This window comes from Danio aesculapii, chromosome 24 (assembly GCF_903798145.1).
Source record: "Danio aesculapii chromosome 24, fDanAes4.1, whole genome shotgun sequence".
Lineage (NCBI taxonomy): Eukaryota > Metazoa > Chordata > Actinopteri > Cypriniformes > Danionidae > Danio > Danio aesculapii.
The window spans coordinates 27,712,897-27,734,453 of NC_079458.1; the positions used below are offsets into that span (position 1 = coordinate 27,712,897).

Genomic DNA, 21,557 nt, shown 5'->3' on the forward strand with positions numbered 1-21,557 from the left:
CTAAAATGAATAGAAGTGAATGAGACCGGAAGTCTCGAGCCAAAAATATTCAAATGGCTGCATCTGCTCGTACACGAAGAATGAGGTGAATAAAACTAAAGTTTAGGCAGCTGAAGGAATACAGGCAATAATCACAATAGACTGCTCTGTATTTTGCACCATGTTACGTTTGACCTACTTCTGGTTGTTTTGTTCATAAAAATTGCTGACATTAAATTAAATGTCACTTGTCATTTTGCCACTTTTGCACTTGTTATTCATGTATTATTAAATGCGAAAGGTATTTTTTTAAGGTTGAATCATGTATATGGTGTATTTTATTACAGCCATTTTTTTGTAACTTTGACATTGATCTAAAAACTAAACTAAAAACCTAAAGTTTACTTCAGGTTTAACAGAACACAAGCTCAGAGAAAGAGCAGTTTAAATAGTGCCTTGTGAATACAAGACTGTCAAGGAATTAAGTACACCCTATTTTGAAAATTAATATTTGTATCTGTTTTCATTGAATATAGGAAATGTATTTTGGTGCATTTAAATAAAACAGATTTGTTAAACAGATATATTTATTAAATTAATATTTTACTCACCAAACATATTTAGAAATTGAAAGACAAAACAATTAAATTCAAGCTAATTTTTGTAAAAGTAAATTACAACCTACAAAATTTTTCCATTTTCTTGCTTCTCTTGATATTTCCTTTGAAAAATTTGTATTTAATATTTTTCTATAACATATACATTTGAATGTACTAGTTTTTGGACCATTATCATAAGTTATTTTTTTAGATAAGCTCCAGATTGGCTTTTAGCACTGACTAATCTAATGTATATGCACAAATAGAATATTTGAATATGAATTTTAAAAGATTTGTATAGGGTGTACTTGCATATGTTGAGCACTGTATGTTGAATCTAATTTGCTGGATGAAAAAGCAATAAATAGAATGTATTGCTGTCATAAAATTGTTTCCTTTTTCCTGTGGTTATAGTGTTTACCACTCATTTAGACTGTCAGACTATTTTGATTTAACCCTATATAAATTAGATGTATAATTTATAAATGAACTTGTATCCATAAATCCCCCATAAAAATAGTGCACTATTGAAATAGCAGCCATTTGTAGTGGCGTTCAAAACCATAGTGGACATTTTGATGTACACTTTATCAATCCCACAATGCACAGCAATTTGAGCACACAACCGTTGTAGAGTCAATGGCTAGAGAACACCCATATTCTAAGAGTTTAGACCCAGAAAGAATTTCCATGTCTGACAACAAGATGGCATCCATATCAGAATCCAATTGCTGAAAGTTTCTAAATAAACCATTATTTAAATATTCAATTAGCATTTGTACATGACGGAAATAATTTTTCACACAGTTTTTAACCAGCAACGCACATACAAAACAGCATCCATTTCATTGAACTTAGTGCTCAAATTCACTCACTCATTTTTTTTTCACTCGTTAAGTGGATTATATAAGTTGGTTAAGGTAGGGAATGGTAATGAGTGTATAGGGGGTGGAGCGTAGGTGTTTGTATAGGTGTTTTTGTTCATATCAGAATATTCTGCAATGCTATATAATTATTAATTATACAGAACCATCAAAAAAAAGAGACAATTCTCCCACTTAAATTTTTTGTAATTGAATAATGCAGCACTCAACTCAATCAATGCTCCATTTTAAGCATTGGCTGGTACGCTTCAGTAGTCTGTTTAGTAGTACAGTAGTCTTAAACTCACTGTAAGTAAAGTACTGTATATATTTTAAACTTGTTGACACCTATTATTATTAGTTCAAATGGGATCACTCAACAAAACATGAGACACGTGAATCAACAAAATTGCTAAACAAAGCATTCGTACCTGGAGCCCCACAGTCACAGCACCACTCATTTCCCGGCATCCGCAGCACATCATCTATTATGGCTTTGGTGAGATCCTCCAGCCCATCATCTCCTCCACCCTGCTCTCCTCTGAAGGCCATGTTAAGTGCCTCCTCCTTGCTGTTAGTTAACACTGAGATCCATCTAAAGAGACAGAAACACGTTAACAGACATTTTTTCTTTGGAAATCAACATGCTAACAGAAAGATGTGTCAGTAAGTAGTGTCAATTTTGATTGAATGACTAGTGTACACTATTGTATATCCTCTCCTGCTTTTGATTGGTCTATTGTTTCAAAACATACACTGCTGTGCTCTGTAGAACAATCTGGATCATTTATAGTTGACAAGCTGTCTAAAAATTCTACCGCATGATGCTGAAACCAAGTCAAGCAGACAGCTTTCAATTCAAAACATATTCTAAACCAACATTTATGTCCTATTTCAAACTGTCTCATTTGGTTCTTATTTTTGTTCCTTTGCTATTTCCTCTTAAAAGGATAGTTCACCCAGAACCGAAAGTTCTGTCATCCTTTACCAGACTCCTTAGCTTTTCACAATTTTTGCAATAAAAATGACTGATTTTGTGGTGGTAATTTCCAGAAATTTGCAGACAATTTTGCGATTAAAAAAAAAAAAAAATGTAAATAAATATATATATATCTAAAATGACAAGATCTAAAACGGTAGGGATAAAGCCAAAGGAAGTTTGTAAAACTCTTATTTTTTTCCACAATCTTACTTTCTCTCAGATTTCACTCTTTAAGCATCTGACATAATATACCTCAGGACATGCATTAGGGCTTCCCCTACCGTAATACACCTAAAATACGGATTGCCGTAAAACTCTTCAGTGGCAGGGAAGTGTTTTCTCCTGTTAATTACAGGGAAAGAGTTCAGCGGAATCATTTATCAATTTGACGCACATCATAATACCAGCCATACATGTAAAGCACAAAATAATGTCCTTCAATTCGGTCACATCCAGCAGCCGTCATCCATGAACCAATCTCCATCTGTTTATTCCATGCTCTGTTGTTAGATGTTGCTCCCACTTTCTTTTGCAGTATGAAGCGGGTCAAATGCACAAAACTGCCAATTCGCACCACAGAATGTCTATATCCATCTTTTGCGTTGACTTCACATATAAATCGCTCGCGTTTTAAATGCATTTACATTTTTTGCGATTATTTTGCGTTTAATTAAGAATCGATCTTAATCATTTTTTGCGACTTGATTTTGCGTTGGATTCAGCGATCGCGGAATCATGAAAAAACTAGGGAGTCTTATTACCTCAACCTATACCTCTTCCAAAAATGTTTGACTTTCTAATTTTGCTGGAACACCACACACAAAAAAAGACATTTAAAAAGCTGAAACTGGTAAACATTGACTTCCATAGCATTTGTGTTTCCTACAATGAACTGTAACCAGTTTCCAACACTCTTCAGAATATCTTCTTCTGTTTTCAACAGAAAAAAGAAACTCCTCAAAAGAAAGGTTTGGAACACTTGTAGTGGGAGTATAGTGAATATTTTTTTATTATTATTGGAGATCAACAATTATTTTATACGGTTCTTAACAATACCGTATGTCATGACATCTGTTAGCTGATGAGAACAGCTTTTTGCTTTTAATAGAATTCAGTTAAAGCAAAGAAGAAAGGCCTGCAGGATTGATGTATATGGGAATTAAAGCAGGGGTGCCCAAACTTTTTTGTATAAAGGGCCAAAAACAAAATATCATTATGAGCCATGGGCCGATAATCAGGTAATATATCAAACTATATTACAATAAATTTACATATATTACAATATATATTACAATGGGTAATTTCCTAATTAGTTTAAATTTATAATAAATAAATTTTAAAAAGCATAATTTAAATCGTATTAACTAATGCAGTATATCTTTTAGAATTATAACTTACTGCAATAAAAACAAATGAAGAGTGGAGTTTAATGCTGATTACATTAGTCAAGCAGAATCTGCCTTTGGCTTGATTTGCTTTCCAAAGTCTCTGCATTGTTCTCTAACATATCAGTATGTACATTTACAACTAATCTGATTACGTACAATATTTAATTCAACATTTAATTTTAGTTAGCTTTTAACAATAAAACAATCAAGCAAAAGGTTACACTAGATTTGAAATGACAATCTCTAAACCATCCGGCCAAATCAAAGGCCACCATGGGCCAACTTTGGCCCACGGCCCCTAGTTTGGGCATCATCATGATCCGTTTTTGTGTTTTAGCAAGCTTTTTTAATGGTTATTTAATGACGCAGTACGGCAGTTCATTGATGGACAGCAGAAAGCTCACAGTGCTGTGGATAATAAGTAAAGGTGGCAGTTAAAAATACGTTGTGAGATGGTAAATGCTTTGATTCTGTGAGAATGTTTGTGTCTAAAAGAGTCTGGGAAATGTCATTGTGGTGTCGGTGACCTCAATAAGTAAGTGTCAACTTAACCCAAGCAAATGCAGCTTCTCACTGCACAGACCACTTTTGTTCACTATTAGTTTGCCTTCGAAGTACTAATAAAGGAAAGTTGTTTTTTACTTCCAGGCACATTGCTAGAATTGATTAAGATTGTTACATCGCAGAGAGAAAGACTTATAATCATGAATCAGCATATAAAACAGTTCTAGAGACCACAATTGAAATTGGATCATAGTGTTTTAACTACTGAATTAAAAAAATGAACAAAATAATAATTAAACACCCCACAAAAAATCTTACATTATAAATCCTGCTCATCTTCTGCCTGAAAGTGATATGTGCGGTTATCTGAAAAATATGACAGGTAAAATATGAGCAGTCTGCATAAAAAAATTCATTGATTTAAACCAAGCAAACACCAGAAAATTGTTAAGTCATAATTCAAATGAAAGGGACAATTACACAGCTATTTACAAAATGAGTTTGACACTTCTCTTCCAAGATTCATCATGTTTAAGTAAACAAACACATTAAACTAAGATGCTTAATCAATCATGTAGTTTGTGTTGACTCACGGGAAATGAGATCGAAGCATTTTCTGTCCTCGGCACTGGGCTTGACCTGGCATGTGAGCAGGTTGAGTTTGACAGGCTGCCTGTTTGACTGGAAAACAAAAAAAAAAACATGACAAGAAATGAATGTCTGACTATATTATGTTTTTCCTAAAGCACTCAAACAGACTCAAATGTTGCTAAATGTTTAAATGTGTTTATTATAAGGTAGTTCTAAACATTACAATTTAGTAAATGTATTTAAATACTGTATATATTACATTAACATGTACATTTATAAATACTTTTAGTAAATCTATAAAATAAAAGAAATAAAATCAAAGAGGTGGGGTAATGTTATTTTTAGGGGTGTCCAGACCAGTCAAGTGCTCGGAAATTGGCCCCTATATAACGTGATTTTCAGACTCGATAAGAAATCGAATGTTACCCCTGATCAGAACTCGAATATTTATGTACATGTATCATGATATCACTTTGTTGCAGAGATGCTATTGGTTAAATGTGGCAAAGTACACAACGGAAGCAGCTTGAAGCAGAAAGTGCAAGTATATCTGCAGTCTGTAGGTATTATAAAGTTGATGGCGACAACATTGCCATGGAAAACTGTGAGATATGTAAACTTGCGCTGCCTGTGGTTCTTTTTTAAGTTGAGGTTGTAATTTGCTTTTATTTTCGATTTTTTTTTTATTTTTTACTGTTGCACTAAAGTCTAAAATGAAGAATTATTTTATTTTTACATTATTGTTCAAGCTACCTCACAGAAGTGATTCTGTTTTGTTAACAGAGTTGGTGATGTTTTAAATAATAAAAAAATTCAATAAAAAATAAGGAACATCCTGGATCTGTTTCTCTCGATCTTCTTTATTCTTGTTTTATGTATTATAGAAGTATTGGATCAGGTTTCATGTCAGTGATACTCAAAATCAAGTAACTCGGCATTAAAGGGCAAAAAAACCTGATCGGGACAAGTTATTAGTTGCAGCAGAAATCGAGACTCGTTCAAGACCAGGCCAACTTTTTCCAATCTTCTATTGTCTCATTTTGTAGGCCTCAGTTTTCTGTTTTTTAGCTGACAGAAGAGGCACCGTGTGTTGTCTTCGGCTGCTGTAGCCCATCGCCTCAAGGTTTCAACGTATTGTGCATTAGAGATGCTCTTCTGCATACCTTCGAGTAACGAGTGGTTATTTGAGTTACTGTTGCCTTTTCTATCAGCTTGAACAGTCTGGCCATTCTCCTCTGACATCAACAAGGGCATTTGCTCCCACAGAACTGCGGCTCACAGGATTTTTTTCGGACCATTCTCTGTAAACCCTGCAGATCGTTGTACATGAAAATCCGAAAATCTGAAATATTCAGACCAGCCATTCTGCCATGTTCAAAGTCACTTTAATTGCCTTTCTTCCCCATTCTGATGCTCCGTTTGTACAGCAGCATACCTAAATGCACTAAGTTGCTGCCATGTGATTGGCGGATTAGAAATATGCGTTGGACACGTGTACCAAATACAGTAAATTGGCCATCAAGTGTATATGTATGTATGTATGCATGTATGTATGCATGCATGCATGCATGCGTGTGTGTGTGTGTGTATATATAGATATCCTTAAACCCAACATAATTATAGTAACATCTAAAAAAACTTAATTTCATAGGACCTTTATTTCCAATACAAACGAATCTGTATCTACATGATTTGACGTGATACTGAAATGTAAGACAGATGGCATCATGAGAAAGAGTGACATTATGTGGGAAAGGAAGAAAAGTGATGACATGATGTGGAGGTTGCAGATGAGTCCTGAGAGAAAGAGGAGATTCTGATTTGTAGCGTTTAGTCAAATATAAAGTGTGGTTATTAATGCTGAAACTCAGTGGGTAAAATCCAATCCTCAAGAGGGCCTCCAGTGGGATGTCTTGGTTGTTATGGTGACATTCAGGCAGAAAGTTCAGAAAGCTGATGAGTTTTTTTATTGTAAATATTAGATCTGTTTTATTGTTCTAATTAAAGAATGATATATTTAAAGGTGGTTGTTCACCCAAAATTGAAAATACTTTCATCATTTGCTCAATCTTTACTTGTTCCAAATCTGTTAAAAATTTTAACAAAAGAAGATATTTCTAACCGTAAGCATTGACTTTCATAGTATTTGTTTTTCATACGATGGAAGTCAATGGTAACAAGTTTCTATACTTTTGAAAATATATATTTTGTGTTTAACAGAAAATGGAAACTCATAAAGATTTGAAACCACTTGAGGAAGAGTAAATGGTGAATAAATGTTCACTTTCAATAGTGAACCGTGTAAATCAAATATGTGTTTGAGTTACTCACAGTGGCATGAGAGATGGTGAGAATCCCGCCTTTAACTGAGCACTTCCTTCTCTGCCACACCTTCCTTAACCTAGAAAACAAAAAATAAATAAATAAAAATAAAATAAAATCACACTGAATTACACTAATAGATACAGAGAAGAACGATCAGAAACCAATAAATTTGAGAGTGTGTATATGGTGTACCCATCACTCTTCTTTAACAGATAGCCTTTCTTCTCACTGCCAAACTCTTTGTTACCCTGCAGCTGGTGCATACTGTAGCCACCCTGTTTGCTCTGAGAGTCCTGCTCGAGTACAAATACACATACACACAGTGCTTTAAATGGTCTTCTGTGCAGATTCTGTGTATATATTTTAATATTAAAATTTCACACCAACAGTTTTATCTGACAAGCCACTTATTCACACATACACACTTCATGCTGTACATGCTAAGCACTTACTCTTCTAGACTTTATTCCACACAGGAAGCGGGTGAGAGAGACATAGGAAAGGGTGTGAAAAGCATGCTGAATAACATAAGCTGAATATGTTGGCATACAGCTGAATCGTTTACATTTATAAACTTGTCTCCCACTATTTTACTGTAATTAAATGCTGCTCTGACAATGTGCTCACTAAACACCTATTAACTGACTTTTATTTTCCTTATAAAACATAATCGAGTCAACTTTTTTCAGAGCAACCAGTGGGGCACAACACTGGTTACCAGCAAGCCCTATTTCATACTGGCTACCAGCATGGTACAGCACTGGGCACTCCCTCTCAAACTCTCCCTGTACAGGTCGAGCATTAGGGAGGGTTTCTAGATTATATCCACAGCCCTTCAGCATTCATTCTGTAAATATCATGCCATTAAAGTGTTATCTAAACATATGTTTACTGCATATGTAAAATTAATCACAGATAGGAAGATTTAAATGGCAAACAACTTATTTGATCGGTTGGTTTGGGCAATTTCTTCAGAATTTGCATTAGTCCTCTGACAGAGGCCTGGGGCACAGCATATCGTACACCTACCTCCTTTTGGTCCACCTGTAGAGATGATTTAATAAGATCTCTTAAAGCCGTGAGCTGCTTTTTCTCTTCATCTTGTGTTTGTTTTATCTAAAGCATATACAAGCAAAAAAAAAAATGTACACACATATATGTTATAAAAACTGTACACACATTTCAGAATGAAAAGACATGCAGAAAAAAAGCTGACATTTTACATTTTCACATCAATAATTAACATTTTGTTGATGTTTTGCATTCTGAGTCCATCTGAATATGCTTAGTATAGAATTAGCCAGGGCAGAATTACTTTAATCTGACAAAGGATTCCAGAACAGATGTGTGATTTAGATTGAAGAGAACAAAAAGATTAATAAAATATGTGGTCACTTAATTTTGATGGTTTGTTTGTTGAATTAAGTTACATTGCATCTACGTGCCAACTAATTCTCATTAGATTATAAGTAGACTGTTAAGTCGGGGTTAGGGTTAGTATGTTAGTATGTTAGTAAGATGACATGTACTCGCAAAGTTTCTTATAGTCAGTTAAATGTCTGTTGAAGGAGCGGTATCAACAGATATTAAGCAGACAATCCACTAATGCTCAAATGGACCATCAAAATAAAGTGTTACCAAATATGTTTACACCAGGTATACTGTATAAATAAAGCAAGTTAAAATGGTTTGATCAAAATTAGTACTTTGCTTTTGTCAATCTTCTCCTAAGCCAACTTTTAAAGCAAACCAACAATAGTTCCAATACAGAAATTATGGTTATTTACTTAAATGTGATATCTAAGTACATTTCTGGCTCAGGCATGACCTGGACCTCTGATGCGATTACATAACTTTAATCCATCCAGTGGATACCAAATAGAGCTAAAGCTGAACTCTATTATCTGCATAATAATCCTTTGAAAAAAAGTCTGAAGCTCAAAGGTGAACACCTGTCATTCTAAGAAGCAACATGTCCTGGTTAACCATCAAAGCTCTTCGTGATAACAGTGATTGAAAAATAAGAGCTGACTGAGGACTGAAAACTGAGGCTCACTCACTGCAAAAACAGATAACGAATATCTAAATACGGCCAGGAGTGTTTCCCGATCCTCCCAGATTTGGTAGTTATAGGTAGATGTTAATAATAATACCTGTTCTGGACAAGGAAGTCAACCAGGTGCAGTGAGGGTGGTCAGCTGTCCTCACGGCATAGTGCAATGCAGTCTCTCCACCTTCCTATAACAGACCACACACATAAAAAAAAACATTTTTACCTGTCTTAAGATTTATTTTGTCTTCTACTGTAAAATGTCATTTTTAGTATAACATTCACACACACACACACACACACACACACACACACACACACACACACATATATATATATATACATACATACATATACATATATATACATATATAGTTCTCGATAGCCGTGATATTCTGCAATATCAGAACTCCCAGAGCTTCCTCTCCTTTCTGTATTACTCCACCCACATAGAATGACAGCAGCTCAATAAACTCACTACAGTTTGACAAATATTGCAGCTGTTGGACAACATAATGTACTTTTAAGGCTTATTTACTTGAGAATGTAGTTGTTTAGATTGCACCCATGCAGTATATTATAAGTATAGTGCATATTTTAAAAATGTATAATTTCGGAAATACAGCACGTCGGCATCCATCAGCCTGCCATTGAACAGAGCAAAGACGGTTGACGTTGTCCATGCACAAGATGGCATCAGAAACCACATAATAAGCCCTTATAGAAGGAATGATCGGCGTATTTTCAAACTACAGTTGATCAAAACTTTACCGATCTCTCTCTTTGTATGTTGTAGTTCTGTATTTATACCATAGTAATTGTAGTGCATTGTGTGTGAAATGAGACTTGCATATCAGGAATGTATGTGGGAGAGGTAAACATGATCGAACACCCAATAAGGGGGAGAGCATGCTCAGAGCCTGGCGGCTAATCAGCAGGCCAATCAGAAATAATAAATAACACCTGTTTATTCTAGTGATTGGGCCGGAGAGACACCCTTCTTAATGGAAAAAAGAAGGAGCCGCCCGGAGAAGAGAGAGCACACACACACACACACAGCTGTTGTGGTGGCTAAAAATTGAAAATAAAATATACTGCTTACCTGATATCGCCGACCCTGTCTTCTTCTTCCCACACAACAACGAACAATATTACAGTATGTATTTTGTGTTGGCCACTTTTTGTATAACCCTGAGATACTTTTTGGTTGGCCATCTGTTTATTCTAATGCTCTCCTGTTTTTGTTACTGCAGACTAGTTCAGTAAAAAGAAAGAAATGCCACATGTGTTTAGTGTTTTCCTTATTGCAAACCAAAAGTAATCTGGTAGTGATTGCGTTGCTTTGGTTTTTTGGGGTTAATTATTCTGATCTCCCGATTGCAACAGAAAAATACTTGGACATGTCTCTAGACTGATGGCATTTCATGCCATTCAGCCTTATAATCTTCAAATGTCAGCAAAATCACCTGTTTTGTTATCACTTTAGACATTATGCTAGAGAATAAAAGCAGTTTTAATTTTTAAAACAACATGTTAGAGACAAAATTATTAGCCCCTTTAAGCTATATATTCTTTCGCTAGTCTACAGAACAAACCATCGTTATACAATAACTTGCCTAATTACGATAACCTGCCTAGTTAACCTAATTAACCTAGTTAAGCCTTTAATTGTCACTTTAAGCTGTAAAGAAGTGTCTTGAAAAATATCTAGTCAAATATTATTTACTGTCATCATGGCAAAAATAAATCAGTTATCAGAAATGAGTTATTAAAACTATTATGTTTAGAAATGTGTTGAAAAAAAATCTCTCTGTTAAATAAAAATGAAAAAAAAAATAAAATAAATAAATAAATAAATAAATATATATATATATATATATATATATATAATATATATATATATATATATATATATATAAAACTAAATATATATACTAAAAAAGTATTAATTAAAATAAATAATTAATCATTTAAAATTGTTTGTTCATTCATTTTCTTATTAATTGTATTGACAAAAATAATAATTTCCTAAAATAAAATTGTTCACTTTTAATTAGAAAAGATGCATTCATTGTTTAAAGTTTAGTCTTTTAGACTTAGACTTTTTTTTCAGGCTCTAGAATATATATTTTTTTTCTGTCACTGTTTTAACATTCATATTAATAATAAAAGGAAACTTTAGCATCAAATCTGTGAATTGGAATTGGAGTTAGAGGAATAAAGTACATTTTACAACATAAAATATAATAATAATAATAATAATAATAATAATAATAATAATAAATAAGTAATATATTCACAACAGTAATAATTGTTCACAATATTTCAAGTCATATTTTAGAATTTTGACAGAGATTAGGGCTACATAAAAAGCCAAGAAAAAGAGATCATTTAAACTTTGCTTTTAGACTGCATTTTCTGTTCATCTCTGAATCAAGAAACGGAATTATCAAAGTCTTTATCTGCAGGAATGATGGATCTTTTAGTGTGGAAAACTGGGAGAAGATCAAAGCAGAGGATTCTGCTCGTGTCCAGTATGTCTGCTTTCTGATAAGCACCAGACCTCAAAATAAGAGCTCATCCCATGTGTAGGGACATCCATCATGTGAAATGATAGTCTGGGTCACATTCCTACTTCCAGTTTTATTTAGGACAATAAGCCTTAATAAATATTTTCAGGGGCAACTAGATAAATGAAGTGTTACTAAACCCTTGAAATTTGATCTGACTCTTACCTGTCCTCCTTCATGTAGTGGTTCCATAAGCTCTACCCCCTCAGCATACACCTGGATGAGAGCTAGCAGGGTCATGTGACCCGACGGCTTTTAAACAGATCCTTCCTCTTGTCTTCTGCTGAGCTGCAGGGTTTTTCTTGCAAACTTATGATCTACATATTTAGCATTGAGTGAACTCCTTACGAACAGTCCTAGGAGGTAAATGCAAATATCCAAAACTTACAAAATTGTCCCTGGAACCATAACTACACAGTTACACGATCATTTACATAATAAAATGTTTTGATACACTAGAAAACATAATCATTTGCATTAAAAAAAATCTGAATTTTTGCCACCCATCTAATAATTAACGAAGAGAGTTTGTTTTCTAGTACGACAGAATGACTGTCAGGTATACTCACATGTCACTAGAGGGAGTGGGTTTAGAAGAGGGGCAGGAAAGATTCCCCTCCCATTATTTCATTAAAACTACTGTTCCCCACATTCTTGGCCAGCTAAAACAAACAAAAAAAAAAAAAAAAAAAAAAAATAACAAAACAAAATACATAAGATGCACAAGATGAAAGATGTATAAATGGTAAATTTAAAATGCTAAATAACAACAATAATCATAAGTTTTTTTTTTGAAGTTGAACATTATGTTTATTGAGTTTTTCCAACTTAAACGCAAAGTTACAACAAAGTACAGAATGATCTAAATCAAGGGTCTCAAACTCACGGCCCGCGGGACGATAGTTTGTGACCCCCGCCTTAATTTGAAAGTTTAATGTCAGTGCAGCCAGAGAGTTTGATATGGATGGCACTTTACAGTTTTGCGTGTGGAGCTGAACAAACCCACCAATTTACGGTGGGGTACATGGCTCTCTGGGGGGCGGGACATCGGCTGGACCTTGACGCAGGCAGAGAAACATTTCCCAATGAGTGAAAGTGTTTGTTTTTTTTTTGTCTTTTATTGAAGCATATAACTGACAAGCATACAGGATTATATGATAACATATGTAACAGCAATACAAAACTTAGTGATGCAGAACACATACATTAAACAAAAAATAACATATTTAAGGGAATCCATCATATTTCAATATTAGATTGTACTGATAATTTTTTTTCATTATTAGAGAGGTTTTTTACAGCTTTCTTGTTTGTTGTAATTGAGGTCAAAGAATTATGAAATATTTTTAAATCTTTACAGAAAAAATTAAAGGAGGAAGTAATAGACATTACTTTTGCCTTGTGTATGTGAAACTTCCCCAGACAAATTATCAACTTCTAAGCATTATCGAGTGTATCATAGCCAGTTTTACAATTCAAAAAAAAGAATCATGTATTCGTCAAAATTAATTATTTTGTAAAATGAATCAAAAATCAACCCTGAAACCAAAAATCATCAGAAAATTTACAAGTACAAAACAGGTGTACAAGACTTTCAGGCTCAGTGTTACAAAAAGAACATTGTGGTGAAATGTCAGTTTTAAATTTATTAATAAATATATTGCAGGGATAATACCTGTGTAATATTTTGAAATGAATTTCTTTTACCTTATTCTGAAGTAAAAACTTATTACTTGTTGACCAAATATCATCTATAAAAGGTAAAGAAAAAGATTGTTTCCATATTAAAATAGCTTTCGGGAAACAACTACTATTCTGAATTAGATATTTTCTAATATGGAAGTTATTTAAATTTTTTATCTAAGATACTGATACCACCAAGTACAGTTTTTGGAATATGCTTTGAGACTGAGTCATAAGTCAGATGTTCACAACCACATTATAATCTTTATGCAAAAAAAAGTCCCTGAAGAAGGAAGAATTTCCCGATGAGTATAAATCTCACCACTGCTATTTAGTAAATCTGAAACAAAAACAATTCCCTTGACAAACCAATATTTTTTAAATATACTTTTTTATGCAACACATGTTCGTTTATTCCATAGAATCCACGTCTGTGGAGAAAGTTATGTTTAAAGGCAATTTTCCATTGCTTCTAATGATTGCTTATGAAAGTTTGATAATTTAATGGGAAGTTTATTACATTTGTAGTCAGAAGAAAGCAAAACGTTTAATCCACCACATTTTTTCAAAGAAAAGATTTGGAATATAAAACCATAGTGAATTACTTGGGAAAAGCAATGTTTTATCCAATTATTTAAAAAATTGTATTAATAGTTGTAAAATCAATAGCATTGAGTCCACCTTTAGAAAAGGTTCTAATATAATTGTTTTTCTTTTTACATATTCTGTCCTATTTTTCCAAATAAACTTAAATATAGCCCTATCAATCTCTGTAATCATTTGGGATTAACATATAAGGACGAGAGCGGGATATAACCAGCCTTGATATTCCTTCAGCTTTGGACAGTAGAAACACGTCAATGGATAGCCAGGTTCCTCTGAGACCAGCAATTAAACATGGTTTTTACTTTCTTTAAACATTCTTTTAAACAAGTTATTTTTGATCCTTTCAGAGGAACATTTATTAATTGTAATACCTAAATATGTAATGGTTTGCTTGACCTTAATTCCCCAAACATCTGATATCAGAACTATGAATTGTCAAAATTTTAGATTTTTTCTGATTAATAGAAAGGCCAGAAGCATTCGAAAATAATTTTAATGCCTGTAATATTTTAGGGACCTCTTTTTTATTATGTAAAAGATACATGTATCATCTGCAAGTTGACTTATTAAAAATGTGTGGTCCACTATTTGAATACCTTCAACATTTGAGCAATTTACCACATAAAGATCAAGAAACTCTGCAACCACCAGAAACAGAAAAAGTGAAATAGGACAACCTTGTCTGACTCCTCTTCTAATGGCAAAGCGTGGAGATGAGTGAAAGTTTACAGCAGCATTGCCATGGGCACACGCGGACATTCGTCACAGTGCGCTTCATTCACAACACTTCAAAAAAGTTTTTGAAGTTGCTGCCCTGTGGGACATTTACGTAGATAAATGTATATAAATCAGTGCTTAATTTAAGCAGGACCTTGCCAGATCCTGTTATGGAAAATGTCAGATATTAATGTTTAGCTTTACGGTATTTTTTTTAATGGATTCAGCATTAACTTGTGTGGGGTAAATGCATGTGTGTGTGTGTGTGTGTGTGTGTGTGTGTGTGTGTGTAAGAGAGAGCGCATACGAAGGCTGATTGTGTGTGTGCACCCATTACGGTATCACCATGCGCAAGTTAAAGCAAAAGTTTCAATATTTTTAACCAATCATCTTTCTTGCATTAACAATCACACTCATTGGTTGGTGGTTATTGTTTCATGCTCAGTGAGTAGAAAAGAAATTGTGATGTGATGTGTATGCGGCGCTATAAAAGAAACGTAAGGAACTTTATGCAGTCTAATGTAATCATCTGCAGTCACACATTGACACCTGTCCATCGGCAATAAGAGTCCCCGGTAACCCGGACCAATTATAGGGTCGCACCGTACCTGCATTGTATTTGCATTGCCTCACACAATAAACATTACACATATTTCTATATGATGTTAAAGTAGTCAAAACAAATTACAAAAACACAGTGTTGCTCCTTTTTCCTGTAACAACAGCACGGCGGATAACAGTGCATCCGATTATTATTGTTATTGTTATTATTATTATTGTTATAACTATTTATTACTGATTAATTTATTTTCTTATAAATTTTTATTTTGTTTATTTTTTTATCTTATTTTGTGTTAAAAAAATTCCAATCTTCTCAAAATTTTTTAACACAAAATAAGATAAAAAAATAAACATATAATAATAATATAATTAATTTCTTGTGGAAAACCTGATGCGGCCCAGCCTCACCCAGACTCTGCCTCCAGCGGCCACCGGGTAAATTGATTTTGAGACCCCTGATCTAAATAGATCTTTCATCCCTACACATACTGTCTTATACATGCCTCAAACCTCTAACCCATAGTGCCACAAATAAGCAATGAATAAAATGAAACAGGAAAACATAAAAAAGTCAGGTTCTAAGCATTCTGTCCTGTTATACCAGAGGTCTAAAATTCGCGGGCTCCGAGGACGATAGTTTGTGGCCCCGCCCCTAATTTGAAAGTCTAATGTTAGTGCGGCCTGCAAGTTTATGTATTGGATTCAGCATTAACTTGTGCACAGTGAATACCTGCGTGTGTGTGTGTGTGTGTGTGAGAAAGAGAGACAGTGCACACACACAAATGACGGTAGTCACCATGCGCAAGTTAAAGTAAAAGTCTAGTTTAACTATTGGCGATGAACAGTATTTTCAACCAATCATCTTTCTTACATTTAGAATCACTCTCATTGATTGGTGGTTAATGTTTTGAGCACAGTGAGCAAGACCTACCTAAATAATATCTGTATTTTCAAAATAGCAAAGAGACATTCAACCATATTTTTATTTATTTAAAACTATGAGTAAATCTGGCTGATCAAAAGAGAACTTTTAATATATCAAAGTTTGATATATTAAAATATAATTTAACCTATAGTTTGGGATCAAACAAAGCCATGTAGTACTCCTCAGCAGCTTCTCTAAGGATCCTGTCATGTTGTGTTTGAAAATAAAACGTTGCACCAACAAACATACCAAGAGTTCGGAGGTTCCCAGTTTGTCTAGCTCCATAGACTGAATGCGTGAGATGTGGACGCCCATCTCCCGGTGTATGCCTGAACATTCAATGCATGTCAGGATTCCTAAGTTAGTCGACAACCATTTGGGATCTGAAAAAAAAAAATAAAAATATTAGTAATACTAATTTAAAAAATCAATATTAACACGTTAAAGAAAAAGTTCACCCAAAATGAAAGATTACTCACAGTTTCCTTACCCTCAAATGGTTACAAACAGTTTGGTTATCCTGTCGAATTACAGAAGATTAATTTTGAAGAAAGCTGAAAACGTGACTTCCATTGATTTCCATAGTGGTTACAGGTTTCCAGCTTTTTTCAAAATATCTTCTGTTGCGTTTATTAGATGAAACAAACTCTATAAAGATTTTGAAACAAGTACAGGGTGAGCAAATTATGTCAGATGTTTTATTTTTGGTGGAACTATCCATTTAAATGCCTTGTTTTTTATTTTTTACCACAAGGGGTCCTCGTTGGACTCGTACTTTGATGTTAGAACATTGAGAATTAAATACTGTGCAAGTTTAATTCAGATTTGGATGTTATCAGTGTTTGTATGAGAAGATGATTTCTCTGCATCTCACTGTTAGTGGCAGTTGGATGCCAGTAAGATCCCTTGAGCAGAACCAGTGACAGGTCAACAAAGATAAGAGGACACACAAACACATGCGACATCTAAATATAGACAGCTCTTCACCAGCAGCTCCCTCTGCATGATGAGCAAATCCCAAATGTACTCCTCCTTCATTTCTCCTATTCATTTCTGATACAAAATTAATGTCAATATTAAATTCTTTCATTCATTCACTTTGATTTTTAAGCGATTCATGAACAACAACAAAAAAACTGTTCAAACATACGACTCACAGGTGAACAAGTCATGCACACTAGCAGAGATTAGAATGTTTAGCCCTCAGCTGAGGGGATGAACAACAGATCAACACAGATCTACAAGCCTATTAGACAGTCATAGCATCACCATAACTTGAAAAAATGAATAGGATTGTTCTATTAGGTTATTTCAAGGATTGTAGTCATTGATTGGTTTGAATCATTAGTCAAGAATGTTCATAAAGACCCTTTTCCCAATTCCCTTTTTAATATTTTAATAATATTTTTAATAATATATTAAATATATTAAAACTTGCCTTTGTAGCTATTTACAGAATTACTACAGAACTATTTACAAATTCAATTTCGATCAATATTTGTAATTTTTTTTGTAAAATCCAAACAAATCGTAGAATATAATAACTAAGAAATATTACCAATATCAATTAAATTTACAGTAAACACCTTTATTGACACATATGGATAAAAATGTAGCTTCCGCTAAAATATGCTGTTCATAACTTGTACCTCCAATTTAATTGTAACTATTAGAGGCTGAAAAAAATAACATCTGAGTTTCTGTTATTTTAATAAAACAATATTAGACTATGATATGTACACATGTATAAAAAAACACGGGGTATTACACTTATTTGGGGATTATTTAAAGTTATTATATTGAAAAATTTAAGTCAAAAGCACAACATTTCTTTTAGATATTATAGTGGGTGACACTTTAAAATGAGCATTACTGCTGCGAGTGATACCGCTGCCGCACTAAAGGAGTAATGCTGCTAATGCTGCATTCACACCAGACACGGAAGAAGCCTCAAGCACGAGTGATTTACATGTTAAGTCAATGCAAAGAAACGAATAGACATCCTGCGGTGCGAATGAGGCAGTGCAAACGACACGACTCACGCAATTGACGCACTTAACACACATATCGTTCGAGTTGGAAAATCTGAACTCCAGCAGACATTCACACCGCGTTAACCAATCAGGAGCTTGAAGGGGCATGTTTATGACATAGAGCTTTTGATGTCCAAGAGAGTTTTTGGTGTCCCAGGGGGAAATCCTCCTGCCGACAACAGACAACAGTTGATCAAACTGGGCTCGGCTCAGTCGGAAGCACCGTTGAAAGCTTCTATCATCCAGGTAAGTTTCTGGAGGAGTTTATGAACTCACAGAGCTGGGTGCACCTCTGAAAGGATCTAATGCACTCAGATACAGCTCCAAATTAATCAATGCTGTTTTTCATAAAGCACATAAACACAGTTATTCTCTCAATAAAATCCATGTAAGCCATTTAGCAACGAAGCTAGAGGCACTGGGCAGATGGAAGCCCTGCTCATGACATGAATCTGTGTCTATTATGAATAAATTTGACGCGCGAAAAGCGAATAAACTCAAAATGTTCACATGTCTATTTACGCGCAGATAGCGTGATTTATCAGGGCATGCCGTGTCTGATGTGATCACAGCATAAGAACGTGATTTAGGTATAACTGCAGATTGCGACTATGCCGCCAGAGGGCACAAATGGACAAACGGACAGAAATATACAGTAGCTGTAAATACTTTGCTACTTGTAAATGAAGATGAAACAATGAAACAATGCATTATAATTCCTTCATTAATCATTAAAAACTTGGTAACAAGCTTTATTATCATTGTAAACTTGTTAAGTGAAATGAGGATTTATTTTGGAAAGTAAAATTAAAGAAATAAAAGACAACTAAAATGATTGTACAAACATACATACAAATAAGTAGGCCTAAATAAATAAATAAAGCAGTGTTTTAGCCTAAATATAGAGAGATGTACAGTGTTTGTTATTTTAAAGTGATAGCACTAAGACAGTCAATAAATAAGCTTTTTCATTTGCGTATTCCTTTACAGTTTTCGTTGTTGATTATATTTTACTATCTCATTTTAAGTCTCAAATATTGTACATAAATAATAAATGAATAATTAAATAGGCCTAGATAACAATATTTTTAAAGACAATACCAGCGAAACACGAAGAATTTGAATGTCTGCATTCATTTGGGATGACACTACATTCATATACTATGCTGATGAGTATGTAAGTGCATAAGTACATCGTGTATAGAGTGCCATTTGGGATGCATCTTTTGTTGCCATACCATGGCGTAATAATACAGTACGCAACACTTGAAAATAGCTACTAGCTAGGCTTCCTAACTTAGAATAACACATATTGTCATTGTGCCTACTGCAGCCATGACACTGTAAAATGAGAAAGAAAAAAAGCTGAAGTGTTTCTTTAACATTTACTCTTACATATTTAAATTATGAAGGAAATGCACAAGAAACTTTGGAATCATTTTTTTTTACTCATAAGTAATGCAAAACCAAACTTCAACAATATGTAGTTCATCTCACTTTGTGCTAGAACATAAATCTCACTACCTTTATACACCTAGTGCATAAAATGGCAGCCACACATACTGTAACACATGGCCAACTGCAAAGCAATGTGCCAACAGCTGACTGCAGAACAACACAGCAATGTGCTAACAACCTCCCAGAACACATAAGAAAAGACACAGAAACACTCAGAACCCTTTATTTATTGCTACACTGATGTATAGTTATTAATAGCACAAATAAATGTCTTATTAGCATACATTTCTGTATGTAGGCTATTCACCATACTAGAAACATGAATACTCGAGAGCAAGCCGGCCATCTGCAACCCCTGTTATACACATGACTTCAGCAGGTTTTGTTCTGCTTATGTACCCCAATAAAACTAATATATATACAAGTTAGAAACCTGTAATATGTTAATACATATAAAAACACAAAGTAATGCATTCTCATCTGTGAAAGTTTGTACAATCTGTTAGCAATTTGTCTATTTTTTAAAAGCAGATTCTGCACACTGCTCTGGCATATTGGAAAGCTTATTGATTACTGTGAGTGATGACACACTGGCCTTTTCAAGCTGAGAGATGCACCTTGTCTAAAGCAGTCCAGTGTTGCATCTGAGACCAGTTCTCCCCTGGCCAAATATAAAGCAAAGCTGCAGTCTGGACCTCAAACTAGTGATGTGCGATACCACTGGTTTCCTATCCCATCCGATACAAAGTAAAATGAAGGTGAGTATCGGCGATACTGATCCGATACTTTGCCCAAAAATTACTGTTTGGGAAATTAAAGTAACAAGTAGTGTACTTAAAAGTGTCACTTCATACTGAATACGACATATTATGGGTTGTTTTTGTTTATTGATGAAGAATTATCATACATTATTATCATTGTCACAAAAACCCAGGCCCCCAAAATACAGCCACAGCACCACATTTTCTCCCTTTGTACCTGGATCGTGTCTGCCTGCTGCTCCTAAGGACTCTGAAAGCAATGTCTGTCTTGCCCAAGAAGCAACTGTGCCTCAGCTTTCCTCCTCTTTTGACCACCTAGTCATGACGTTGTCATATTCTGTCTTGTAATTTATTTGTAGAAATTTGATTAGGTTTGTGGTATTACCACAGTACCTCACTTTTTTCTTACACGTGTCACAAACCGTTTGTGTTTATGGAAGTGAAGTAGCTCCACACATAACTTCGCTTGTGGTCACCCATATCCAATGACAGCGTGACTGAACAACATGTGCCAGCAGACTGAGTGGCTAGCTACTCTGCAGTTGTACAGTGCCATATTACGCACCTGACTTGGCAGGCAGAAGAACAAGTAGCTCAGACTAAGTTGGCATTATTCAGATAAACCTGAGTAATTGTCGTTACATTCTGCTGTATTTCTCTTTTCAATAAACTACATATTTGCTCCAAATTACTGAGATATCGATATTTTGATAAGATAATCAGTTCTAGAACATACAAAGCTGGTATCGGAGATATCGATATTTTAGTATCGATCCGCACATCACTACCTCAAACACAGCAAATGCGCTAAACAAGCAACCATATTTCATCTTATTAATGTACAACTTAACAACATAGCAACATTCTAATCTAAACCACCCAGAGAACTCAGAGAAGTATTTTAGCAACCACAGTGGAAGATAGCAATGTACTATCAGTCTAGCATCTGCAAAATACTTTTA

The 21,557-nt window shown here is 34.3% G+C and overlaps 1 protein-coding gene across 1 annotated transcript in view; it reads right to left on the reverse strand.

Moving 5' to 3' along the window:
- asap1b (ArfGAP with SH3 domain, ankyrin repeat and PH domain 1b) overlaps positions 1 to 21,557 on the reverse strand; it is a 170,673-nt gene that overhangs the window by 39,319 nt on the left and 109,797 nt on the right. The window contains exon 17 of the mRNA XM_056450672.1: positions 16,593 to 16,726. Coding sequence (XP_056306647.1) covers positions 16,593 to 16,726 — 134 coding nt within the window. The remainder of the gene's footprint in view (positions 1 to 16,592; positions 16,727 to 21,557) is intronic.